The sequence below is a fragment of the Oncorhynchus masou genome, chromosome 18 (genome assembly GCF_036934945.1).
Source record: "Oncorhynchus masou masou isolate Uvic2021 chromosome 18, UVic_Omas_1.1, whole genome shotgun sequence".
Taxonomy (NCBI): Eukaryota; Metazoa; Chordata; class Actinopteri; order Salmoniformes; family Salmonidae; genus Oncorhynchus; species Oncorhynchus masou.
The window spans coordinates 2,692,469-2,720,338 of record NC_088229.1 but is presented as its reverse complement, the minus strand read 5'-3'; the positions used below and the strand labels follow the sequence as shown (position 1 = coordinate 2,720,338).

The 27,870-nt window shown below is 47.5% G+C and overlaps 1 protein-coding gene across 2 annotated transcripts; it reads right to left on the bottom strand.

Annotated features, from left to right (window-relative positions):
- Positions 1-350: 350 nt before the first annotated feature.
- lrrc23 (leucine rich repeat containing 23) lies at positions 351-27,870 on the bottom strand. Of its 2 annotated transcripts, XM_064993599.1 has the most exons (10): positions 27,795-27,870; positions 27,302-27,380; positions 17,777-17,998; positions 17,486-17,595; positions 15,954-16,074; positions 15,631-15,772; positions 13,188-13,318; positions 12,634-12,770; positions 6,828-7,032; positions 351-647 (listed from the first exon to the last, which is right to left on the bottom strand). In XM_064993599.1, the coding sequence occupies exons 3-10, from the start codon at positions 17,951-17,953 to the stop codon at positions 606-608; spliced, it is 1,065 nt and encodes a 354-aa protein (XP_064849671.1). In that variant the 5' UTR covers positions 17,954-17,998; positions 27,302-27,380; positions 27,795-27,870; the 3' UTR covers positions 351-605. The 2 variants fall into 2 exon arrangements, with proteins under 2 accessions (XP_064849671.1, XP_064849672.1); XM_064993600.1 differs by lacking the exon at positions 27,795-27,870 and having other exon boundaries at positions 17,777-17,978; positions 27,302-27,559.

The window sequence follows — 27,870 nt, the reverse complement described above, 5'->3', positions numbered from 1 at the left end:
AGCAGAAGGCAGGCGGCTCACCAACAGGGAAGTGAAGGAGTGATTTTGCCATCTCATCCTAACTCAGGACAAAGCAGAATAACATGATGACATAGCATTGTTTACAGCTCTGCTCCTCTAGTTCTGGGTCACAGTACTCCTCCTCGGGTTCACACACACTACTGAAATATTCACTCTGTGTGTGTCTCTGTGTGTGTGTCCTCAAACCCCTGCATCTACCTATAGTATGGGAATTGGGTCAAACTAACATCTCAAATGCTATGACTTCAAAAATAAGACATTTGAAATGCTATCAACGACAAAGATAAACATAATACCAATCAATAAATGTTTACCAATCAATACATTTTTACCAATCAATAAATGTTTATTGTTTTGAAAATAGAGCATCGTTCGTTGTCTATAAACACAATCTTCATTGGTTAATATACCAGGAATACATTTAACTCGCTAGTCTGTCTCCACACCAGGACCAGCACTGCTGAGGATAAACCAGGAATACATTTAACCAGCTAGTACAAACTTGTTCACACACAAGGATCTATGTAGGTCTTGGATGTGGACTGGTGGAGTGACTGGGAGAGGAGTCACTGAGTGATGGTGAGTTAGTACTTCTCTGCCCCAACAGACACCTCATCATTAAACTCCTATAGAGACAGACAGACAGACAGCTCATCATTAAACTCCTATAGAGACAGACAGACAGACACCTCATCATTAAACTCCTATAGAGACAGACAGACAGACACCTCATCATTAAACTCCTATAGAGACAGACAGACAGACAGACAGACAGACAGACAGACAGACAGACAGACAGACAGACAGAGGGATCAACAGACACCTCATCATTAAACTCCTATAGAGACAGACAGACAGACACCTCATCATTAAACTCCTATAGAGACAGACAGACAGACACCTCATCATTAAACTCCTATAGAGACAGACAGACAGACAGACAGACAGACAGACAGACAGACAGACAGACAGACAGACAGACAGACAGACACCTCATCATTAAACTCCTATAGAGACAGACAGACAGACACCTCATCATTAAACTCCTATAGAGACAGACAGACACCTCATCATTAAACTCCTATAGAGACAGACAGACAGACACCTCATCATCCAATTTGTAAGTCGTTCTGGATAAGAGCGTCTGCTAAATGACTTAAATGTAAATGTAAATTAAACTCCTATAGAGACAGACAGACAGACACCTCATCATTAAACTCCTATAGAGACAGACAGACAGACAGACAGACACCTCATCATTAAACTCCTATAGAGACAGACAGACAGACAGACACCTCATCATTAAACTCCTATAGAGACAGACAGACAGACACCTCATCATTAAACTCCTATAGAGACAGACAGACAGACACCTCATCATTAAACTCCTATAGAGACAGACAGACAGACAGACACCTCATCATTAAACTCCTATAGAGACAGACAGACAGACACCTCATCATTAAACTCCTATAGAGACAGACAGACAGACAGACACCTCATCATTAAACTCCTATAGAGACAGACAGACAGACACCTCATCATTAAACTCCTATAGAGACAGACAGACAGACAGACAGACAGACAGACACCTCATCATTAAACTCCTATAGAGACAGACAGACAGACACCTCATCATTAAACTCCTATAGAGACAGACAGACAGACACCTCATCATTAAACTCCTATAGAGACAGACAGACAGACACCTCATCATTAAACTCCTATAGAGACAGACAGACAGACAGACACCTCATCATTAAACTCCTATAGAGACAGACAGACAGACAGACACCTCATCATTAAACTCCTATAGAGACAGACAGACACCTCATCATTAAACTCCTATAGAGACAGACAGACAGACACCTCATCATTAAACTCCTATAGAGACAGACAGACAGACACCTCATCATTAAACTCCTATAGAGACAGACAGACAGACAGACAGACAGACACCTCATCATTAAACTCCTATAGAGACAGACAGACAGAGACCTCATCATTAAACTCCTATAGAGACAGACAGACAGACACCTCATCATTAAACTCCTATAGAGACAGACAGACAGACAGACACCTCATCATTAAACTCCTATAGAGACAGACAGACAGACACCTCATCATTAAACTCCTATAGAGACAGACAGACAGACAGACACCTCATCATTAAACTCCTATAGAGACAGACAGACAGACACCTCATCATTAAACTCCTATAGAGACAGACAGACAGACAGACAGACACCTCATCATTAAACTCCTATAGAGACAGACAGACAGACACCTCATCATTAAACTCCTATAGAGACAGACAGACAGACACCTCATCATTAAACTCCTATAGAGACAGACAGACAGACACCTCATCATTAAACTCCTATAGAGACAGACAGACAGACAGACACCTCATCATTAAACTCCTATAGAGACAGACAGACAGACACCTCATCATTAAACTCCTATAGAGACAGACAGACAGACACCTCATCATTAAACTCCTATAGAGACAGACAGACAGACACCTCATCATTAAACTCCTATAGAGACAGACAGACAGACAGACACCTCATCATTAAACTCCTATAGAGACAGACAGACAGACACCTCATCATTAAACTCCTATAGAGACAGACAGACAGACAGACACCTCATCATTAAACTCCTATAGAGACAGACAGACAGACACCTCATCATTAAACTCCTATAGAGACAGACAGACAGACAGACAGACAGACAGACAGACAGACAGACAGACAGAGGGATCAACAGACACCTCATCATTAAACTCCTATAGAGACAGACAGACAGACACCTCATCATTAAACTCCTATAGAGACAGACAGACAGACACCTCATCATTAAACTCCTATAGAGACAGACAAGAGGGAACAAAAGTTGGACCCCAACGAAGGTGATGTGTACTTAAAGTCACAGGGGGTTGGTGGCACCTTAATTGGGGAGGACGGGCTGGAGCTAGTGGCTGGAGTGGAATTAGTGGCTCGGCAGCATTCCATACCCTGAGTCTCTCCTGTGCGTGTTATACCCTGAGTTTCTCCTGTGCGTGTTATACCCTGAGTCTCTCCTGGGCGTGCGTGTTATACCCTGAGTCTCTCCTGTGCGTGTTATACCCTGAGTCTCTCCTGTGCGTGTTATACCCTGAGTTTCTCCTGGGCGTGTCTGTTATACCCTGAGTCTCTCCTGTGCGTGTTATACCCTGAGTCTCTCCTGTGCGTGTTATACCCTGAGTTTCTCCTGTGCGTGCCTGTTATACCCTGAGTCTCTCCTGGGCGTGTTATACCCTGAGTTTCTCCTGTGCGTGTTATACCCTGAGTCTCTCCTGTGCGTGTTATACCCTGAGTCTCTCCTGGGCGTGTTATACCCTGAGTTTCTCCTGTGCGTGCGTGTCATACCCTGAGTTTCTCCTGTGCGTGTTATACCCTGAGTTTCTCCTGTGCGTGCCTGTTATACCCTGAGTCTCTCCTGGGCGTGTTATACCCTGAGTATCTCCTGTGCGTGCGTGTTATACCCTGAGTCTCTCCTGGGCGTGTTATACCCTGAGTCTCTCCTGTGCGTGTTATACCCTGAGTCTCTCCTGGGCGTGTTATACCCTGAGTCTCTCCTGGGCGTGTTATACCCTGAGTCTCTCCTGGGCGTGTTATACCCTGAGTTTCTCCTGTGCGTGTTATACCCTGAGTTTCTCCTGTGCGTGTTATACCCTGAGTTTCTCCTGGGCGTGTTATACCCTGAGTTTCTCCTGGGCGTGTTATACCCTGAGTCTCTCATGTGCGTGTCTGTTATACCCTGAGTCTCTCCTGTGCGTGTCATACCCTGAGTTTCTCCTGTGCGTGTCATACCCTGAGTTTCTCCTGTGCGTGTCATACCCTGAGTTTCTCCTGTGCGTGTTATACCCTGAGTTTCTCCTGTGCGTGTTATACCCTGAGTCTCTCCTGTGCCTGTCATACCCTGAGTCTCTCCTGGGCGTGTTATACCCTGAGTCTCTCCTGTGTCTGTCATACCCTGAGTCTCTCCTGGGCGTGTCATACCCTGAGTTTCTCCTGTGCGTGCCTGTTATACCCTGAGTTTCTCCTGTGCGTGTCATACCCTGAGTTTCTCCTGGGCGTGTCATACCCTGAGTCTCTCCTGGGCGTGTTATACCCTGAGTCTCTCCTGTGCGTGTTATACCCTGAGTTTCTCCTGTGCGTGTTATACCCTGAGTCTCTCCTGGGCGTGTTATACCCTGAGTTTCTCCTGTGCGTGTCATACCCTGAGTTTCTACTGTGCGTGTTATACCCTGAGTCTCTCCTGTGCGTGTTATACCCTGAGTTTCTCCTGTGCGTGTTATACCCTGAGTTTCTCCTGTGCGTGTTATACCCTGAGTCTCTCATGTGCGTGTTATACCCTGAGTCTCTCCTGTGCGTGTCATACCCTGAGTTTCTCCTGTGTGTGTTAAACCCTGAGTCTCTCATGTGCGTGTCTGTTATACCCTGAGTCTCTCCTGTGCGTGTTATACCCTGAGTTTCTCCTGTGCGTGTCATACCCTGAGTTTCTCATGTGCGTGTTATACCCTGAGTTTCTACTGTGTGTGTTAAACCCTGAGTCTCTCATGTGCGTGTCTGTTATACCCTGAGTCTCTCCTGGGCGTGTTATACCCTGAGTTTCTCCTGTGCGTGTCTGTTATACCCTGAGTCTCTCCTGGGCGTGTTATACCCTGAGTCTCTCCTGTGCGTGTCTGAAATACCCTGAGTCTCTCCTGGGCGTGTTATACCCTGAGTTTCTCCTGGGCCTGTTATACCCTGAGTCTCTCCTGTGCGTGTTATACCCTGAGTTTCTCCTGGGCGTGTTATACCCTGAGTTTCTCCTGGAAGTGTTATACCCTGAGTTTCTCCTGTGCGTGTTATACCCTGAGTTTCTCCTGGGCGTGTTATACCCTGAGTCTCTCATGTGCGTGTCTGTTATACCCTGAGTCTCTCCTGTGCGTGTCATACCCTGAGTTTCTCCTGTGCGTGTCATACCCTGAGTTTCTCCTGTGCGTGTTATACCCTGAGTTTCTCCTGTGCCTGTTATACCCTGAGTTTCTCCTGTGCGTGTTATACCCTGAGTCTCTCCTGTGCCTGTCATACCCTGAGTCTCTCCTGGGCGTGTTATACCCTGAGTCTCTCCTGTGTCTGTCATACCCTGAGTTTCTCCTGTGCGTGCCTGTTATACCCTGAGTTTCTCCTGGGCGTGTTATACCCTGAGTCTCTCCTGTGCGTGTCATACCCTGAGTTTCTCCTGTGCGTGTTATACCCTGAGTCTCTCCTGTGTGTGTTATACCCTGAGTTTCTCCTGTGCGTGTCATACCCTGAGTTTCTACTGTGCGTGTTATACCCTGAGTCTCTCCTGTGCGTGTTATACCCTGAGTCTCTCATGTGCGTGTCTGTTATACCCTGAGTCTCTCCTGGGCGTGTTATACCCTGAGTCTCTCCTGTGCGTGTCATACCCTGAGTTTCTCCTGTGTGTGTTAAACCCTGAGTCTCTCATGTGCGTGTCTGTTATACCCTGAGTCTCTCCTGTGCGTGTTATACCCTGAGTTTCTCCTGTGCGTGTCATACCCTGAGTTTCTCATGTGCGTGTTATACCCTGAGTTTCTACTGTGTGTGTTAAACCCTGAGTCTCTCATGTGCGTGTCTGTTATACCCTGAGTCTCTCCTGGGCGTGTTATACCCTGAGTCTCTCCTGTGTGTGTTATACCCTGAGTCTCTCCTGTGCGTGTTATACCCTGAGTTTCTCCTGGGCGTGTTATACCCTGAGTCTCTCCTGTGCGTGTTATACCCTGAGTCTCTCCTGTGCGTGTCTGTTATACCCTGAGTCTCTCCTGTGTGTGTTATACCCTGAGTCTCTCCTGTGCGTGTTATACCCTGAGTTTCTCCTGGGCGTGTTATACCCTGAGTCTCTCCTGTGCGTGTTATACCCTGAGTTTCTCCTGGGCGTGTTATACCCTGAGTTTCTCCTGTGCGTGTTATACCCTGAGTCTCTCCTGTGCGTGTTATACCCTGAGTCTCTCCTGTGCGTGTTATACCCTGAGTCTCTCCTGTGCGTGTCTGTTATACCCTGAGTCTCTCCTGTGCGTGTTATACCCTGAGTCTCTCCTGTGCGTGTTATACCCTGAGTCTCTCCTGTGCGTGTTATACCCTGAGTCTCTCCTGTGTCTGTTATACCCTGAGTCTCTCCTGTGTGTGTTATACCCTGAGTCTCTCCTGGGCGTGTTATACCCTGAGTCTCTACTGTGCGTGTCTGTTATACCCTGAGTCTCTCCTGGGCGTGTTATACCCTGAGTCTCTCCTGTGCGTGTTATACCCTGAGTCTCTCCTGGGCGTGTTATACCCTGAGTCTCTACTGTGCGTGTCTGTTATACCCTGAGTCTCTCCTGTGCGTGTTATACCCTGAGTCTCTCCTGTGTCTGTTATACCCTGAGTCTCTCCTGTGTGTGTTATACCCTGAGTCTCTCCTGGGCGTGTTATACCCTGAGTCTCTCCTGTGCGTGTCTGTTATACCCTGAGTCTCTCCTGGGCGTGTTATACCCTGAGTTTCTCCTGTGCGTGTTATACCCTGAGTCTCTCCTGGGCGTGTTATACCCTGAGTCTCTCCTGTGTCTGTTATACCCTGAGTTTCTCCTGGGCGTGTTATACCCTGAGTCTCTCCTGTGCGTGTCATACCCTGAGTCTCTCCTGGGCGTGTTATACCCTGAGTCTCTCCTGTGCGTGTTATACCCTGAGTCTCTCCTGTGTGTGTTATACCCTGAGTCTCTCCTGGGCGTGTCATACCCTGAGTTTCTCCTGGGCCTCAGACTTCTCCTCAGGAGAGATGGGTTCCTTGTCGAGGCGCTCCAGCAACGGCAGGCGGCTCAGGACACACAGACGGTAGTCCTCCGTCTCCACCAGAGGGTTTTCCGCTAGGACCAGCGCTCGCAATGTCCTGGATACGCCCACCAGACTACGCAAGGCACGCTGGGCAGACACCAGGTTACCCCTGAAGGAGGGAAGGAGGGGAGACTGAGGGATACTATGATACAGTAGCCTGCTGAGGTAAAGAGGAGATGGAGGGGTACTACGATGCAGTAGCCTGCTGAGGTAAAGAGGAGATGGAGGGGTACTATGATACAGTAGCCTGCTTTGGTAAAGAGGAGATGTAGAGGAAAATGATGATGCAGTAGCCTGCTGAGGTAAAGAGGAGATGGAGGGGTACTATGATGCAGTAGCCTGCTGAGGTAAAGGGAGATGGAGGGGTACGATGATGCAGTAGCCTGCTGAGGTAAAGGGAGATGGAGGGGTACGATGATGCAGTAGCCTGCTGAGGTAAAGGGAGATGGAGGGGTACGATGATGCAGTAGCCTGCTGAGGTAAAGAGGAGATGGAGGGGTACTATGATACAGTAGCCTGCTGAGGTAAAGAGGAGATGGAGGGGTACTATGATGCAGTAGCCTGCTGAGGTAAAGAGGAGATAGAGGGGTACTATGATGCAGTAGCCTGCTGAGGTAAAGAGGAGATGGAGGGGTACTATGATACAGTAGCCTGCTGAGGTAAAGAGGAGATGGAGGGGTACGATGATGCAGTAGCCTGCTGAGGTAAAGAGGAGATGGAGGGGTACTATGATACAGTAGCCTGCTGAGGTAAAGAGGAGATGGAGGGGTACTATGATACAGTAGCCTGCTGAGGTAAAGAGGAGATGGAGGGGTACTATGATGCAGTAGCCTGCTGAGGTAAAGGGAGATGGAGGGGTACTATGATGCAGTAGCCTGCTGAGGTAAAGGGAGATGGAGGGGTACTATGATGCAGTAGCCTGCTGAGGTAAAGAGGAGATGGAGGGGTACTATGATGCAGTAGCCTGCTGAGGTAAAGAGGAGATGGAGGGGTACTATGATACAGTAGCCTGCTGAGGTAAAGAGGAGATGGAGGGGTACGATGATGCAGTAGCCTGCTGAGGTAAAGGGAGATGGAGGGGTACGATGATGCAGTAGCCTGCTGAGGTAAAGGGAGATGGAGGGGTACTATGATACAGTAGCCTGCTGAGGTAAAGAGGAGATGGAGGGGTACTATGATACAGTAGCCTGCTGAGGTAAAGGGAGGACAGAGATGGAGGGGTACTATGATGCAGTAGCCTGCTGAGGTAAAGGGAGGTATTTATACATTCATCTGTCAGTGGGATTGACGTCAGATGTTTAGTGAAGGTCAGTTGACAGTGTTGAGGTACTGTTGGGACTGATGTCTACCTGATGTTGAGGTACTGTAGGGACTGATGTCTACCTGATGTTGAGGTACTGTTGGGACTGATGTCTACCTGATGGTGAGGTACTGTAGGGACTGATGTCTACCTGATGTTGAGGTACTGTTGGGACTGATGTCTACCTGATGTTGAGGTACTGTAGGGACTGATGTCTACCTGATGTTGAGGTACTGTTGGGACTGATGTCTACCCGATGTTGAGGTACTGTAGGGACTGATGTCTACCTGATGTTGAGGTACTGCAGGGACTGATGTCTACCTGATGGTGAGGTACTGTAGGGACTGATGTCTACCTGATGTTGAGGTACTGTTGGGACTGATGTCTACCTGATGTTGAGGTACTGCAGGGACTGATGTCTACCTGATGTCTACCTGATGTTGAGGTACTGTAGGGACTGATGTCTACCTGATGTTGAGGTACTGCAGGGACTGATGTCTGCCTGATGTTGAGGTACTGTTGGGACTGATGTCTACCCGATGTTGAGGTACTGTAGGGACTGATGTCTACCTGATGTTGAGGTACTGTTGGGACTGATGTCTACCTGATGTTGAGGTACTGCAGGGACTGATGTCTACCTGATGTCTACCTGATGTTGAGGTACTGTAGGGACTGATGTCTACCTGATGTTGAGGTACTGCAGGGACTGATGTCTGCCTGATGTTGAGGTACTGTTGGGACTGATGTCTACCCGATGTTGAGGTACTGCAGGGACTGATGTCTACCTGATGTTGAGGTACTGTTGGGACTGATGTCTACCTGATGTTGAGGTACTGTTGGGACTGATGTCTACCTGATGTTGAGGTACTGCAGGGACTGATGTCTACCTGTTGTTGAGGTACTGTTGGGACTGATGTCTACCTGATGTTGAGGTACTGCAGGGACTGATGTCTACCTGATGTCTACCTGATGTTGAGGTACTGCAGGGACTGATGTCTACCTGTTGTTGAGGTACTGTTGGGACTGATGTCTACCTGATGTTGAGGTACTGTTGGGACTGATGTCTACCTGTTGTTGAGGTACTGTTGGGACTGATGTCTACCTGATGTTGAGGTACTGTAGGGACTGATGTCTACCTGATGTTGAGGTACTGTTGGGACTGATGTCTACCTGATGTTGAGGTACTGCAGGGACTGATGTCTACCTGTTGTTGAGGTACTGTTGGGACTGATGTCTACCTGATGTTGAGGTACTGCAGGGACTGATGTCTACCTGATGTCTACCTGATGTTGAGGTACTGCAGGGACTGATGTCTACCTGTTGTTGAGGTACTGTTGGGACTGATGTCTACCTGATGTTGAGGTACTGTTGGGACTGATGTCTACCTGTTGTTGAGGTACTGTTGGGACTGATGTCTACCTGATGTTGAGGTACTGTAGGGACTGATGTCTACCTGATGTTGAGGTACTGTTGGGACTGATGTATACCTGATGTTGAGGTACTGTTGGGACTGATGTCTACCTGATGTTGAGGTACTGCAGGGACTGATGTCTACCTGATGTTGAGGTACTGTTGGGACTGATGTCTACCTGATGTTGAGGTACTGTAGGGACTGATGTCTACCTGATGTTGAGGTACTGCAGGGACTGATGTCTACCTGATGTTGAGGTACTGTTGGGACTGATGTCTACCTGATGTTGAGGTACTGTTGGGACTGATGTCTACCCGATGTTGAGGTACTGTAGGGACTGATGTCTACCTGATGTTGAGGTACTGCAGGGACTGATGTCTACCTGATGGTGAGGTACTGTAGGGACTGATGTCTACCTGATGTTGAGGTACTGTTGGGACTGATGTCTACCCGATGTTGAGGTACTGTAGGGACTGATGTCTACCTGATGGTGAGGTACTGCAGGGACTGATGTCTACCTGATGGTGAGGTACTGTTGGGACTGATGTCTACCTGATGTTGAGGTACTGTAGGGACTGATGTCTACCTGATGTCTACCTGATGTTGAGGTACTGTAGGGACTGATGTCTACCTGATGTCTACCTGATGTTGAGGTACTGTTGGGACTGATGTCTACCTGATGTCTACCTGATGTTGAGGTACTGTTGGGACTGATGTCTACCTGATGTCTACCTGATGTTGAGGTACTGTTGGGACTGATGTCTACCTGATGTTGAGGTACTGTTGGGACTGATGTCTACCTGATGTTGAGGTACTGCAGGGACTGATGTCTACCTGATGTTGAGGTACTGTTGGGACTGATGTCTACCTGATGTTGAGGTACTGTTGGGACTGATGTCTACCTGATGTTGAGGTACTGTTGGGACTGATGTCTACCTGTTGTTGAGGTACTGTTGGGACTGATGTCTACCTGATGTTGAGGTACTGTTGGGACTGATGTCTACCTGATGGTGAGGTACTGTAGGGACTGATGTCTACCTGTTGTTGAGGTACTGTTGGGACTGATGTCTACCTGATGTTGAGGTACTGTAGGGACTGATGTCTACCTGATGTTGAGGTACTGCAGGGACTGATGTCTACCTGATGTTGAGGTACTGTAGGGACTGATGTCTACCTGATGTTGAGGTACTGCAGGGACTGATGTCTACCCGATGTTGAGGTACTGTTGGGACTGATGTCTACCTGATGTTGAGGTACTGTTGGGACTGATGTATACCTGATGGTGAGGTACTGTTGGGACTAATGTCTACCTGATGTTGAGGTACTGCAGGGACTGATGTCTACCTGATGTTGAGGTACTGCAGGGACTGATGTCTACCTGATGTTGAGGTACTGTTGGGACTGATGTCTACCTGATGTTGAGGTACTGTTGGGACTGATGTCTACCTGATGTTGAGGTACTGTTGGGACTGATGTCTACCTGATGTCTATCTGATGTTGAGGTACTGTTGGGACTGATGTCTACCTGATGTCTACCTGATGTTGAGGTACTGTTGGGACTGATGTCTACCTGATGTTGAGGTACTGTTGGGACTAATGTCTACCTGATGTTGAGGTACTGCAGGGACTGATGTCTACCTGATGTCTACCTGATGTTGAGGTACTGTAGGGACTGATGTCTACCTGATGGTGAGGTACTGCAGGGACTGATGTCTACCTGATGTTGAGGTACTGTTGGGACTGATGTCTACCTGATGTTGAGGTACTGTTGGGACTGATGTCTACCTGATGGTGAGGTACTGTAGGGACTGATGTCTACCTGTTGTTGAGGTACTGTTGGGACTGATGTCTACCTGATGTTGAGGTACTGTAGGGACTGATGTCTACCTGATGTTGAGGTACTGCAGGGACTGATGTCTACCTGATGTTGAGGTACTGTAGGGACTGATGTCTACCTGATGTTGAGGTACTGCAGGGACTGATGTCTACCCGATGTTGAGGTACTGTTGGGACTGATGTCTACCTGATGTTGAGGTACTGTTGGGACTGATGTATACCTGATGGTGAGGTACTGTTGGGACTAATGTCTACCTGATGTTGAGGTACTGCAGGGACTGATGTCTACCTGATGTTGAGGTACTGCAGGGACTGATGTCTACCTGATGTTGAGGTACTGTTGGGACTGATGTCTACCTGATGTTGAGGTACTGTAGGGACTGATGTCTGCCTGATGTTGAGGTAAAGTGTTGGGACTGATGTCTACCTGATGTTGAGGTACTGTAGGGACTGATGTCTACCTGATGTTGAGGTACTGCAGGGACTGATGTCTACCTGTTGTTGAGGTACTGTTGGGACTGATGTCTACCTGATGTTGAGGTACTGCAGGGACTGATGTCTACCTGATGTTGAGGTACTGTAGGGACTGATGTCTACCTGATGTTGAGGTACTGCAGGGACTGATGTCTACCCGATGTTGAGGTACTGTTGGGACTGATGTCTACCTGATGTTGAGGTACTGCAGGGACTGATGTCTACCTGATGTTGAGGTACTGTTGGGACTGATGTCTACCTGATGTTGAGGTACTGTTGGGACTGATGTCTACCTGATGTTGAGGTACTGCAGGGACTGATGTCTGCCTGATGGTGAGGTACTGTTGGGACTGATGTCTACCTGATGTTGAGGTACTGTTGGGACTGATGTCTACCTGATGTCTACCTGATGTTGAGGTACTGTTGGGACTGATGTCTACCTGATGTTGAGGTACTGTTGGGACTGATGTCTACCTGATGTCTGCCTGATGTTGAGGTACTGTTGGGACTAATGTCTACCTGATGTTGAGGTACTGCAGGGACTGATGTCTACCTGATGTTGAGGTACTGTTGGGACTGATGTCTACCTGATGTTGAGGTACTGCAGGGACTGATGTCTACCTGTTGTTGAGGTACTGTTGGGACTGATGTCTACCTGATGTTGAGGTACTGTTGGGACTGATGTCTACCTGATGTTGAGGTACTGCAGGGACTTCATGTTGGGACTGATGCCATCTAGAGTCTCCAGTTGGTTGTCTCGGAGGTGCAGGGTGGTCAGACGCTCCAGCTTACCCAGACCCTCCAGGCGCTTGATAGTATTCTGGGCCTGCACAGGGGTCAGAAGTTACAGGTCAAGGGGTTAGAGGTCAGAATTAAACTGAGGTAAGTGACAGGTGAAAGGTTAGAACCAGGAATCAGATGGGGTTATGGGTGAGAGGTTGAAAGTTACCAGGTTGAGCCTGTGTAGGTTAGAGTGAGGGTTGAAAGGTCAGGTAGAGCCTGTGTAGGTTAGAGTTAGGGTTTAAAGGTCAGGTAGAGCCTGTGTAGGTTAGAGTTAGGGTTGAAAGGTCAGGTAGAGGCGTCACAGGTTGGGCAGATGGAGGTTATGGTGAGAGGTTAAAGGTTACCAGGTAGAGGCGTCGGAGGTTGGGCAGAAGGAGGTTATGGTGAGAGGTTAAAGGTTACCAGGTAGAGGCGTCGGAGGTTGGGCAGAAGGAGGTTATGGTGAGAGGTTAAAGGTTACCAGGTAGAGGCGTCGGAGGTTGGGCAGGTATATCCCGTCGGTGGTCTCCAGTTTGTTTCCTCTCAGTTCTAGAGTCACCAGGTTGGTCAGGTGATGGTACCGTAGCCCCGACACCCTCTGGATACCGTTACCTAGCAACGACACACAAGACACACTCTGGACACCCTTACTTAGAGAGGTCATACTCAACCTACAGACCCAGGCCTCGACACTCAGGGGGCCCACATTGATTTTGTTGAGTCACTCAAGTATCATATTATGAACACACATAAGACATGTCTGTCTGCCTGCCCCCCCCCGCCTGTCTGTCTGCCTGCCCGCCCGCCTGTCTGCCTGCCCGCCTGTCTGTCTGCTTGTCTGTCTGTCCGCCTGTCTGCCTGACTGTCTGTCTGTCCGCCCGCCAGTCTGTCTGCTTGTCTGTCTGTCCGCCCGTCCGTCCGTCTGCCTGACTGTCTGTCTGTCTGTCTGTCCGCCTGTTTGACTGTCTGTCCGCCCGTCCGTCTGTCTGCCTGACTGTCTGTCCGCCCGTCTGTCTGTCTGCTTGACTGTCTGTCCGCCCGTCCGTCTGTCTGTCTGCTTGTCTGTCTGTCCGCCTGTCTGTCTGCTTGACTGTCTGTCCGCCCGTCCGTCCGTCTGTCTGTCTGCTTTGACTGTCTGTCCGCCCGTCCGTCCGCCTGTCTGTCTGCTTGACTGTCTGTCCGCCCGTCCGTCTGTCTGCTTGTCTGTCCGTCCGCCTGTCTGTCTGCTTGACTGTCTGTCCGCCCGTCCGTCTGTCTGCTTGTCTGTCTGTCCGCCTGTCTGTCTGCTTGACTGTCTGTCCGCCCGTCCGTCCGTCTGTCTGTCTGCCTGACTGTCTGTCTGTCCGCCCGACTGTCTGTCTGTCTGTCTGCCTGCCCGCCTGTTTGACTGTCTGTCTGTCCGCCCATCCGTCTGTCTGTCTGTCTGTCTGTCCGCCCGTCCGTCCGTCTGTCTGTCTGTCTGTCTGCCTGACTGTCTGTCTGTCCGCCCATCCGTCTGTCTGTCCACCCGCCTGCCCGCCCGTCATTCCGTCTGTCTGTCTATGTCGTGTCTTTCTGTCTATGCTAGGTAATGTCGTGTCTTTCTGTCTATGCTAGGTAATGGCGTGTCTTTCTGTCTATGCTAGGTAATGTCGTGTCTTTCTGTCTATGCTAGGTAATGTCGTGTCTTTCTGTCTATGCTAGGTAATGTCGTGTCTTTCTGTCTATGCTAGGTAATGTCGTGTCTTTCTGTCTATGCTAGGTAATGGCGTGTCTTTCTGTCTATGCTAGGTAATGGCGTGTCTTTCTGTCTATGCTAGGTAATGGCGTGTCTTTCTGTCTATGCTAGGTAATGGCGTGTCTTTCTGTCTATGCTAGGTAATGGCATGTCTTTCTGTCTATGCTAGGTAATGTCGTGTCTTTCTGTCTATGCTAGGTAATGGCGTGTCTTTCTGTCTATGCTAGGTAATGTCGTGTCTTTCTGTCTATGCTAGGTAATGGCGTGTCTTTCTGTCTATGCTAGGTAATGTCGTGTCTTTCTGTCTATGCTAGGTAATGTCGTGTCTTTCTGTCTATGCTAGGTAATGTCGTGTCTTTCTGTCTATGCTAGGTAATGTCGTGTCTTTCTGTCTATGCTAGGTAATGTCGTGTCTTTCTGTCTATGCCATAGAAATAGATAGAGGACTCTGGAGCTCAAAAGCCAGTTTTAGCATGGGCAGCGCTTCCACCATTTTAAAGTAGTCAACTGGGTGGGCCGTCCTATGGTTTAAGGGAAAGGTCACATAATTCCATCCAGGTCATCAGGAGGGATCAGCCAATGCATTATGGTCATGAGCAAACATTCCATAACTGTAGGCGACAGTAAATCAGCAACTCTGGCTTTATAGGACAACCCATACGTAAAATGTCTGCTAAATGGCAGATATTATATTAGAAGAAAATGTACTACTTCAAAATTGAGATGGCCTCAATGGCGCTGCCCATGCGCTAACAGACGCTATAATGGGACAGATACAAAGAAGAGTCCTCTATCATTCTTTATGGGTCTATGCTAGGTAATGGTCCGTCTATATTAGATCAACTCAGTACACTGATTGTAAGATGTGTTACTTTATCTCAGCCACATTCAGACCTTAAATCTATGCAAATAGATCAATCCTGGCCAATGAGGTTCTCCAACACCCTCTCCCCAGACTGACCAATGAGCTTGAGGCTCTCCCAAACCCCTTCCCAGACTGACCAATGAGCTTGAGGCTCTCCCAAACCCCTTCCCAGACTGACCAATGAGGTTGAGGCTCTCCCACACCCCTTCCCATACTGACCAATGAGGTTGAGGCTCTCCCACATCACCTCCCAGACTGACCAATGAGGTTGAGGCTCTCCCACACCCCTTCCCAGACTGACCAATGAGGTTAAAGGCTCTTCACACCCCCTCCCAGACTAACCAATGAGGTTGAGGCTCTCTAGGCCGAGGCCTTCTAGGCCTTCCAGGTCTTTGAGGCGGTTCAGGGCCAGACTCAGCCACTGTAGGTATGTCAGCTGACCCAGGGGCTGACCTCTGAACCCAGCCACCATGTTACCATCGCCCTGGGGGGAGGGGGAAAGGAAATGCTTATATTATTATTATTATTGAAAAATGCTACACCGTCTTACACAGGAGGGACTATACTTATTTGGGAATCATTTGGGACGATGACAATTGTATATACCAAGACTCTGGTCAAAATGTTGCACTATATGAGAAATATGGTGCGATTTGGGTCCTTGCCTTCAGCCACAGCAGCTGTGTGAGGGCAGCCAGGGGTGAAAGGTCAGAGAGGTGGTTGGATGACACGTCCAGGAAACGCAGGTGGACAAACGAGCTGACCAGGGCCATGTCTGTCAGACGTCTGGGCAGAGAGGGAGAGAGGGGGAGAGAGGGGGAGGAGAGAGAGGGAAGGGGGAGAGAGAGGGGGAGAGAGAGGGAAGGGGGAGAGAGAGGGAGGGGGAAAGAGAGGGAAGGGGGAGAGAGAGAGAAGGGGGAGAGGGGGAGGAGAGAGACAGAGATGAGATGGGGGAAAGAAGGGGACAAAGAGGGGGTAGGGAGGCACAAGGAGAGAGAGGGGGTAGGGAGACACAGGGAGAGAGAGAAGGGGTAGGGAGGCAAAGAGGGGGTAGGGAGGCACAAGGAGTGAGATGGTGTAGGGAGACACAGGGAGAGAGAGAAGGGGTAGGGAGGCAAAGAAGGGGTAGGGAGGCACAAGGAGAGAGAGGGTGTAGGGAGACACAGGGAGAGAGAGAGGGGGTAGGGAGACACAGGGAGAGAGAGGGGGTAGGGAGGCACAAGGAGAGAGAGGGTGTAGGGAGACACAGGGAGAGAGAGGGGGTAGGGAGGCACAAGGAGAGAGAGGGGGTAGGGAGGCACGGGGAGAGAGAGGGGGTAGGGAGACACAGGGAGAGAGAGGGGGTAGGGAGGCACAAGGAGAGAGAGGGTGTAGGGAGACAAAGGGAGAGAGAGAGGGGGTAGGAAGGCACAATGAGAGAGATGGGGTAGGGAGACAGGGAGAGAGAGGGGGTAGGGAGGCACAAGGAGAGAGACGGGGTAGGGAGACACAGGGAGAGAGAGAGGGGGTAGGGAGGCACAATGAGAGAGACGGGGTAGGGAGACACAGGGAGAGAGAGAGGGGGTAGGGAGGCACAAGGGAGAGAGGGTGTAGGGAGACACAGGGAGAGAGAGGGGGTAGGGAGGCACGGGGGAGAGAGAGGGGGTAGGGAGGCACGGGGGGAGAGAGAGGGGGTAGGGAGACACAGGTAGAGAGAGGGGGTAGGGAGACACAGGGAGAGAGAGGGGGTAGGGAGACACAAGGAGAGAGACGGGGTAGGGAGACACAGGGAGAGTGAGGGGGTAGGGAGGCACGGGGAGAGAGAGGGGGTAGGGAGACACAGGTAGAGAGAGGGGGTAGGGGGCATGGGGAGAGAGAGGGGGTAGGGAGACACAGGGAGAGAGAGGGGGTAGGGAGGCACAGGGAGAGAGAGGGGGTAGGGAGACACAGGGAGAGAGAGGGGGTAGGGAGGCACGGGGAGAGAGACGAGGATAAGTTGCATTGCTGCTTATCCAATTATTTTAGATGAAACAATTGTCTTGGGCTAGGGGCTAGGGATGAGAGGCTAGGGGCCAACCTAAGGGAATAGCAGTTGATTTGGGACTGGGCCCGGTTGGCATCCCTATAGGCTCTGTTCAAAAGTAGGGCAAGTGCACTATAAATGGGATAGGGTGCCGTTTGAGACCAGGTGTTTTGTGTCCTGTGGTGGTCACCTCACCTGTTTTCCAGTTGGAGCTTAACGAAGGCGTGTGCCAGGCCGTTCCCGGTGCGACACAAAAGAGACAGAGCGGGGATCAGAATCTCCTTGGTCAGAGGGCATGGCTCGATCTGGAGAGGGACACATCAACACAACACTCAACGAAGCAGCAATGAAATAATTAATCAATGTATCAGAATAAATCCCATTTTATCGATGAGTTATCAGTTTACATTTTGAAATGTATTGTAGGTTAGGTTACCCATGAGATCGATAATCAACAACCAAAAACGAAACAATGTCAACGTGCACCTGGTCCTCTTTTTCAGACATATTTTCCTCCTGTCCATCCTCATTCGCGGCCTCCTCTCCCTCCGAATGCGCCCCGGCCTCCTCTCCTTCCGACAGCGCCCCGGCCTCCTCTCCCTCCGACAGCGCCCCGGCCTCCTCTCCCTCCGACAGCGCCCCGGCCTCCTCTCCCTCCGACATCCTGCTCTCCGTTTAACAGTTTGGGCTGGGGACAAGTGAACGTCACTGGATAAAAATAAATAAATAATGTATTTCACCTTTATTTAACCAGGTAGGCCAGTTGAGAACACCTTTATTTAACCAGGTAGGCCAGTTGAGAACACCTTTATTAAACCAGGTAGGCTAGTTGAGAACACCTTTCTTTAACCAGGTAGGCCAGTTGAGAACACCTTTATTAAACCAGGTAGGCTAGTTGAGAACACCTTTATTTAACCAGGTAGGCCAGTTGAGAACACCTTTATTTAACCTGGTAGGCCAGTTGAGAACACCTTTATTTAAACCAGGTAGGCTAGTTGAGAACACCTTTATTTAACCAGGTAGGCTAGTTGAGAACACCTTTATTTAACCAGGTAGGCTAGTTGAGAACACCTTTATTTAACCAGGCAGGCTAGTTGAGAACACCTTTATTTAACCAGGTAGGCTAGTTGAGAACACCTTTATTTAACCAGGTAGGCCAGTTGAGAACACCTTTATTTAACCAGGTAGGCCAGTTGAGAACACCTTTATTTAACCAGGCAGGCTAGTTGAGAACACCTTTATTTAACCAGGTAGGCCAGTTGAGAACACCTTTATTTAACCAGGTAGGCCAGTTGAGAACACCTTTATTTAACCAGGTAGGCCAGTTGAGAACACCTTTATTTAACCAGGCAGGCTAGTTGAGAACACCTTTATTTAACCAGGTAGGCTAGTTGAGAACACCTTTATTTAACCAGGCAGGCTAGTTGAGAACACCTTTATTTAACCAGGTAGGCCAGTTGAGAACACCTTTATTTAACCAGGTAGGCCAGTTGAGAACACCTTTATTTAACCAGGTAGGCTAGTTGAGAACACCTTTATTTAACCAGGTAGGCCAGTTGAGAACACCTTTATTTAACCAGGTAGGCTAGTTCAGAACACCTTTATTTAACCAGGTAGGCCAGTTGAGAACACCTTTATTTAACCAGGTAGGCCAGTTGAGAACAAGTTCTCATTTACAATTGCGACCTGGCCAGGATAAAGCAAAGCAGTTCGACACATACAACGACACAGAGTTACACATGGAGAAAAACAAACATACAGTCAATAATACAGTATAAACAAGTCTATATAAGATGTGAGCAAATGAGGTGAGATAAGGGAGGTAAAGGCAAAAAAAGGCCATGGTGGCAAAGTAAATACAATATAGCAAGTAAAACACTGGAATGGTAGATTTGCAGTGGAAGAATGTGCAAAGTAGAGATATAAATAATGGGGTGCAAAGGAGCAAAATAAATAAATAAATACAGTAGGGGGAGAGGTAGTTGTTTGGGATAACTTATAGATGGGCTATGTACAGGTGCAGTAATCTGTGAGCTGCTCTGACAGCTGGTGCTTAAAGCTAGTGAGGGAGATAAGTGTTTCCAGTTTCAGAGATTTTTGTAGTTCGTTCCAGTCATTGGCAGCAGAGAACTGGAAGGAGAGGCGGCCAAAGAAATAATTGGTTTTGGGGGTGACCAGAGAGATATACCTGCTGGAGCACGTGCTACAGGTGGGTGCTGTTATGGTGACCGACCAGCGAGCTGAGATAAGGGGGGACTTTACCGAGCAGGGTCTTGTAGATGACCTGGAGCCAGTGGGTCTGGCGACGAGTATGAAGCGATGGCCAGCCAACGAGAGCGTACAGGTCGCAATGGTGGGTAGTATATGGAGCTTTGGTGACAAAACGGATGGCACTGTGATAGACTGCATCCAATCTGCTGAGTAGAGTGTTGGAGGCTATTTTGTAAATGACATCACCGAAGTCGAGGATTGGTAGGATGGTCAGTTTTACGAGGGTATGTTTGGCAGCATGAATGAAGGATGCTTTGTTGCGAAATAGGAAGCCAATTCTAGATTTAACTTTGGATTTGAGATGTTTGATGTGAGTCTGGAAGGAGAGTTTACAGTCTAACCAGACACCTAGGTATTTGTAGTTGTCCACGTATTCTAAGTCAGAACCGTCCAGAGTAGTGATGCTGGACGGGCGGGCAGGTGCAGGCAGCGAATGGTTGAAGAGCATGCATTTAGTTTTACTTGCATTTAAAGCAGTTGGAGGCCACGGAAGGGGAGTTGTATGGCATTGAAGCTCGTCTGGAGGTTAGTTAACACAGTGTCCAAGGGAGGGCCAGAAGTATACAGAATGGTGTCGTCTGCGTAGAGGTGGATCAGGGAATCGCCAGCAGCAAGAGCGACATTGAGAGAAGAGAGTCGGCCCAAGAATTGAACCCTGTTTGCACCCCCATAGAGACTGCCAGAGGTCCGGACAACAGGCCCTCCGATTTGACACACTGAACTCTATCAGAGAAGTAGTTGGTGAACCAGGCGAGGCAATCATTTGAGAAACCAAGGCTATCGAGTCTCCCGATGAGGATGTGGTGATTGACAGAGTCGAAAGCCTTGGCCAGGTCAATGAATATGGCTGCACAGTAATGTTTCTTATCGATGGCGGTTAAGATATCGTTTAGGACCTTGAGCGTGGCTGAGGTGCACCCATTTTCAGCTCTGAAACCAGATTGCATACCGGAGAAGGTGCGGTGGGATTCGAAATAGTCGGTAATCTGTTTGTTGACTTGGCTTTCGAATACCTTAGAAAGGCAGGGTAGGATATATATACAGTGGGGAGAACAATTATTTGATACACTGTCGATTTTGCAAGTTTTCCTACTTACAAAGCATGTAGAGGTATGTAAATTTTATCATAGGTACACTTCAACTGTGAGAGACGGAATCTAAAACAAAAATTCAGAAAATCACATTGTATGATTTTTAAGTAATTAATTTTCATTTTATTGCATGACATAAGTATTTAATACATCAGAAAAGCAGAACTTAATATTTGGTATAGAATCCTTTGTTTGCAATTACAGAGATCATAAGTTTCCTGTAGTTCTTGACCAGGTTAGCACACACTGCAGCAGGGATTTTGGCCCACTCCTCCATACAGACCTTCTCCAGATCCTTCAGGTTTCGGGGCTGTCGCTGGGCAATAATACGGACTTTCAGCTCCCTCCAAAGATTTTCTATTGGGTTCAGGTCTGGAGACTGGCTAGGCCACTCCAGGACCTTGAGATGCTTCTTACGTAGCCACTCCTTAGTTGTCCTGGCTGTGTGTTTCGGGTCGTTGTCATGCTGGAAGACACAGCCACAACCCATCTTCAATGCTCTTACTGAGGGAAGGAGGTTGTTGGCCAAGATCTCGAAATACATGGCCCCATCCATCCTCCCCTCAATACGGTGCAGTCGTCCTGTCCCCTTTGCAGAAAAGCATCCCCAAAGAATGATGTTTCCACCTCCATGCTTCACGGTTAGGATGGTGTTCTTGGGGTTGTACTCATCCTTCTTCTTCCTCCAAACACGGCGAGTAGAGTTTAGACCAAAAAGCTCTATTTTTGTCTCATCAGACCACATGACCTTCTCCCATTCCTCCTCTGGATCATCCAGATGGTCATTGGCAAACTTCAGACGGGCCTGGACATGCGCTGGCTTGAGCAGGGGTACCTTGCGTGCGCTGCAGGATTTTAATCCATGACGGCGTAGTGTGTTACTAATTGTTTTCGTTGAGACTGTGGTCCCAGCTCTCTTCAGGTCATTGACCAGGTCCTGCTGTGTAGTTCTGGGCTGATCCCTCACCTTCCTCATGATCATTGATGCCCCACGAGGTGAGGTCTTGCATGGAGCCCCAGACCGAGGGTGATTGACCGTCATCTTGAACTTCTTCCATTTTCTAATAATTACACCAACAGTTGTTGCCTTCTCACCAAGCTGCTTGCCTATTGTCCTGTAGCCCATCCAGCCTTGTGCAGGTCTATAATTTTATCCCTGATGTCCTTACACCCTCTCGGGTCTTGGCCATTGTGGAGAGGTTGGAGTCTGTTTGATTGAGTGTGTGGACATGTGTCTTTTATACAGGTAACGAGTTCAAACAGGTGCAGTTAATACAGGTAATGAGTGGAGAACAGGAGGACTTCTGAGAGCCGGAACTCTTACTGGTTGGTAGGTGATCAAATACTTATGTCATGCAATAAAATGCTAATGAATTACTTAAAAATCATACAATGTGATTTTCTGTATTTTTGTATTAGATTCCGTCTCTCACAGTTGAAGTATATCTATGATTAAAATGACGCTTTGTAAGTAGGAAAACCTGCAAAATCGGCAGTGTATCAAATACTTGTTCTCCCCACTGTAGGTCTGTAGCAGTTTGGGTCAAGAGTGTCCCCCCCTTTGAAGAGGGGGATGACCGCAGCTGCTTTCCAATCTGTGGGAATCTAGGATGACACAAAAGAGAGGTTGAACAGGCTAGTAATAGGGGTAGCAACAATTTCGTCAGATCATTTTAGAAAGAAAGGGTCCAGATTGTCTAGCCCGGGTGATTTGTAGGGGTCCAGATTTGGCAGCTCTTTCAGAACATCAGCTGACTTGACTTGGGAGAAGGAGACATAGTGAAGGCTTGTGTGAGTTGCTGTGGGGGGTGCAGTTCTGTTGAGCCAGGTGGAAAGCATGGCCAGCCGTAGAAAAATGCTTATTGAAATTCTCAATTATAGTGGATTTATCAGTGGTGACAGAGTTTCCTATCTTCAGTGCAGTGGGCAGCTGGGAGGAGGTGTTCTTATTCTCCATGGACTTTACAGTGTCCCAGAACTTTTTTGAGTTTGTGTTGCAGGAAGCAAATTTCTGCTTGAAAAAGCTAGCCTTGGCTTTTCTAACTGCCTGTGTATATTGGTTTCCAGCTTCCCTGAAAAGTTGCATATCACGGGGGCTGTTCGATGCTAATGCAGAACGCCATAGGATGTTTTTGTGTTGGTTAGGGGCAGTCAGGTCTGGAGAGAACCAAGGGCTATATCTGTTCCTGGTTCTAAATTTCTTGAATAGGGCATGCTTATTTAAGATGATTAGGAAGTAATTTAAAAAAAATAACCAGGCATCCTCTACTGACGGGATGAGGTCATTATCCTTCCAGGATACCCCGGCCAGGTCGATTAGAAAGGCCTGCTCGCTGAAGTGTTTCAGTTACCAGGGGGCAGGGCTACCGACGTTAAGGCTAATCTGAAGATGGTGCTGGCTAAAGCTATATCTGGCGAGTGTAGAGAGTATAGAGATTTTGTTATCCACGTCGGCACCAACGATGTTAGGATGAAACGGTCAGAGGTCACCAAGCGCAACATAGCGTCAGCGTGTAAATCAACTAGAAAGATTTGTCGGCATCGAGTAATTGTCTCTGGCCCCCTCCCAGTTAGGGGGAGTGATGAGCTCTACAGCAGAGTCTCACAACTCAATTGCTGGTTGAAAACTGTTTTCTGCCCCTCCGAAAAGATAGAATTTGTAGATAATTGGCCCTCTTTCTGGGACTCCCCCACAAACAGGACCAAGCCTGGCCTGCTGAGGAGTGACGGACTCCATCCCAGCTGGAGGGGTGCTCTCATCTTATCTACCAACATAGACAGGGCTCTAACTCCTCTAGCTCCACAATGAGATAGGGTGCAGGCCAGGCAGCAGGCTGTTAGCCAGCCTGCCAGCATAGTGGAGTCTGCCACTAGCACAGTCAGTGTAGTCAGCTCAGCTATCACCATTGAGACCGTGTCTGTGCCTCGACCTAGGTTGGGCAAAACTAAACATGGCGGTGTTCGCCTGAGCAATCTCACTAGGATAAAGACCTCCTCCATTCCTGCCATTATTGAAAGAGATCATGATACCTCACATCTCAAAATAGGGCTACTTAATGTTAGATCCCTCACTTCAAAGGCAGTTCTAGTCAATGAACTAATCACTGATCATAATCTTGATGTGATTGGCCTGACTGAAACATGGCTTAAGCCTGATGAATTTACTGTGTTAAATGAGGCCTCACCTCCTGGCTACACTCGTGACCATATCCCCCGTGCATCCTGCAAAGGTGGAGGTGTTTACGATAGCAAATTTCAATTTACAAAGAAAAAGAAGACATTTTTGTCTTCTGAGCTGCTAGTCATGAAATCTATGCAGCCTACTCAATCACTTTTTATAGCTACTGTTTACAGGTCTCCTGGGCCATATACAGCGTTCCTCACTGAGTTCCCTGAATTCCTATTGGACCTTGTAGTCATAGCAGATAATATTCTAATTTTTGGTGACTTTAATATTCACATGGAAAAGTCCACAGACCCACTCCAAAAGGCTTTCGGAGCCATCATCGACTCAGTGGGTTTTGTCCAACATGTCTCTGGACCTACTCACTGTCACAGTCATACTCTGGACCTAGTTATGTCCCATGGAATAAATGTTGTGGATCTTAATGTTTTTCCTCATAATCCTGGACTATCGGACCACCATTTTATTACGTTTGCAATTGCAACAAATAATCTGCTCAGACCCCAACCAAGGAACATCAAAAGTCGTGCTATAAATTCTCAGACAACACAAAGATTCCTTGATGCCCTTCCAGACTCCCTCTGCCTACCCAAGGACGCCAGAGGACATAAATCAGTTAACCACCTAACTGAGGAACTCAATTTAACTCAATTTAACCTTGCACAATACCCTAGATGCAGTTTCACCCCTAAAACTAAGAACATTTGTCATAACAAACTAGCTCCCTGGTATTCAGGGGCGGCAGGGTAGCCTAGTGGTTAGAGCGTTGGACATGTAACCGAAAGGTTGCAAGTTCAAATCCCCAAGCTGACAAGGTACAAATCTGCCGTTCTGCCCCTGAACAGGCAGTTAACCCACTGTTCCTAGGCCGTCATTGAAAATAAGAATTTGTTCTTAACTGACTTGCCTAGTAAAATAAAGGTTACATTTTTTTTTGAAAATACCTGTGCTCTGAAGCAAGCTTCCAGAAAATTGGAACGGAAATGGCGCCACACCAAACTGGAAGTCTTCCGACTAGCTTGGAAAGACAGTACCGTGCAGTATCAAAGAGCCCTCACTGCTGCTCGATCATCCTATTTTTCCAACTTAATTGAGGAAAATAAGAACAATTCAAAATATATTTTGATACTGTCGCAAAGCTAACTAAAAAGCAGCATTCCCCAAGAGAGGATGGCTTTCCCTTCAGCAGTAAAAAACTCATGAACTTCTTTGAGTTAAAGATCATGATCATTAGAAAGCAAATTACGGACTCCTCTTTAAATCTGCGTATTCCTCCAAAGCTCAGTTTCCCTGAGTCTGCACAACTCTGCCAAAACCGAGGATCAAGAGAGACACTCAAGTGTTTTAGTACTATTTCTCTTGACACAATGATGAAAATAATCATGGCAAGAAGATATCAGTTTGTCTCTGTGAATGGTTTGTCCTCTGACAAATCAATTGTACATTTTGGTGTTCCTCAAGGTTCCATTTCAGGACCACTATTGTTTTCACTATATATTTGACCTCTTGGGGATGTCATTTGAAAACGTAATGTTAACTTTCACTGCTATGCGGATGACACACAACTGTACATTTCAATGAAACATGGTGAAGTCCCAAAATTGTCCTCGTTAGAAACCTGTGTTTCAGACATAAGGAAGTGGATGGCTGCAAACGTTCTACTTTTAAACTTGGACAAAATAGAGATGCTTGTTCTAGGTCCCAAGAAACAAAGAGATCTTCTGTTGAATCTGACAATTAATCGTGATGGTTGTACAGTCGTCTCAAATAAAACTGTGAAGGACCTCGGCGTTACTCTGGACCCTGATCTCTCTTTTGACGAACATATCAAGACTGTTTCAAGGACAGCTTTTTTCCATTTTTTTAGTGCTAAATACCACTGCTAGAATCCTGACTAGAACCAAAAAATGTGGTGCTAGCCTCTCTACTCTGGCTTCCTGTTAAGGCAAGGGCTTATTTCAAGGTTTTACTGTTAACCTACAACGCATTACATGGGCTTGCTCCTACCTATCTTGCTGATTTGGTCCTGCCATACACGCACGCTACGGTCACAAGACGCAGGCCTCATAATTGTCCCTAGAATTTCTAAGCAAACAGATGGAGGCAGGGCTTTCTCATATAGAGTTCCATTTTTATGGAATGGTCTGCCTACCCATGTGAGAGATGCAGACTCTGTCTCAACCTTTAAGTTTTACTTAAGACTCATTTCTTCAGTGGGTCATATGATTGAGTGTCGTCTGGCGATAGCTTTTCGAGCTAAAGCATAGCTGATGACCACCAACCGTGGTTAGCTGAATACTAACGTTAGCCAGTAAACGGGCTAGCTTCTGGCCTCTCTTCTGGCCAACTTCTGGCCTCTCTTCTGGCTAGCTTCTGTCCTCTCTTCTGGCTAGCTTCTGGCCTCTCTTCTGGCTAGCTTCTGGCCTCTCTTCTGGCTAGCTTCTGGCCTCTGTTCTGGCTGACTTCAGGCCTCTCTTCTGGCTAGCTTCTGGCCTCTCTTCTGGCCTCTCTTCTGGCTAGCTTCTGTCCTCTCTTCTGGCTAGCTTCTGGCCTCTCTTCTGGCCAGCTTCTGTCCTCTCTTCTGGCTAGCTTCTGTCCTCTCTTCTGGCTAGCTTCTGGGCTCTCTTCTGTCCTCTCTTCTGGCCAGCTTCTGTCCTCTCTTCTGGCTAGCTTCTGGTCTCTCTTCTGGCTAGCTTCTGTCCTCTCTTCTGGCTAGCTTCTGTCCTCTCTTCTGGCTAGCTTCTGTCCTCCCTTCTGGCGTCTCTTCTGTCCTCCCTTCTGGCGTCTCTTCTGTCCTCTCTTCTGGCTAGCTTCTGTCCTTTCTTCTGGCCCCTCTTCTAGCCTCTCTTCTGGCTAGCTTCTGTCCTCTCTTCTGGCCTCTCTTCTGGCCTCTCTTCTAGCCTCTCTTCTGGCTAGCTTCTGTCCTCTCTTCTGGCCTCTCTTCTGGCTAGCTTCTATTGTGGATTTCAGATTTGATGTGAATATTATTATTTATTTATTTGAAATTGGTGAGGCAGGTTGCAGGAGAGTGTTTTGAAGTTGAGTAAAAAAAAAAGAAGACATGCGAAGAAAATGTGTAAATATATATATATATATATATATATACGGGACACAACAGGTATAACATCATGAACTAGCCACCTTCATTTTTTTTTAAATAAATTGTAGTGAGCTAGCTTAAGTTAATCTAAATCAATTTGGGGCATTGTTTATTTTTAATTTTAAAAGGGCTTTACATTTACAGCTATTTGACACTTGTCTTCCTGACTTGTTGCTAGCCAGTACAGCTAACGCGTAACGTTCCATTAGCTAACGTTGCGTCTCAAAAGAGACTACATCCAAAATAGTACAGACCATGATACCTCAATTTAGGCTTTTTTATTAGCTATATAGTTAGTTAGTTAGCTAGTTGTTTCATCCAACTTTTTAACGTTACTGTTGACAATATTGTAAAGAAGCTGTTACCTGAGTGAGTTAGCCACCGCGTTGTGGTGTCGTTTCCATGGAAACAAGATCAGCAGTCAGAGGGAGATCTTTGCTGAAACTTTGCATGAAAAAAATATTTTGTAAAGAAAGTCAAATCTCCCTGTATATAACCATGATTATGGATTATAATATAAATGGGGAAAAGTTCTTATAAAATTCATTGTATTTGTGTAATAACAACATCAACTGAAGGTGTATAATGTGGGACAACTCTTTCCAAAACCAGTATCATGCTATGTTTTTCACTCAGAATGTAATTTCGTTCTTTTGAATGAACCAATCCAGTAATAGTCTAAATAGCATGTTTTGCTCAGTGTAGGTCAAGATTGCCAATATTTTACACAATGTAATTCCTCTTTTCTTAAACCACACCTTGTGTAAAACCACGTTTGGAAACACAGTGTTGAGACAACCACCAGTAATGTAGAAATACATTCACAGCTCTTCTGTTCCGATGCACAGTCCAACTTACCACACGAAGTGAGAATACACCAACAATACTATTATGTTTTCCATGTGTAATTCTCTCTAATGAATGCCTTCCAAAC

Coding starts and splice junctions, on each gene's coding strand:
- lrrc23 (XM_064993599.1), bottom strand. CDS start 17,953: ATGTCGGAGGGAGAGGAGGCCGGGGCGCTGTCGGAGGGAGAGGAGGCC. Junction 15,773..15,953: donor CACAGCTGCTGTGGCTGAAG/GCAAGGACCCAA, acceptor CCCTCCCCCCAG/GGCGATGGTAACATGGTGGC. Junction 12,771..13,187: donor ACCTCCGACGCCTCTACCTG/GTAACCTTTAAC, acceptor ACCCCTGTGCAG/GCCCAGAATACTATCAAGCG.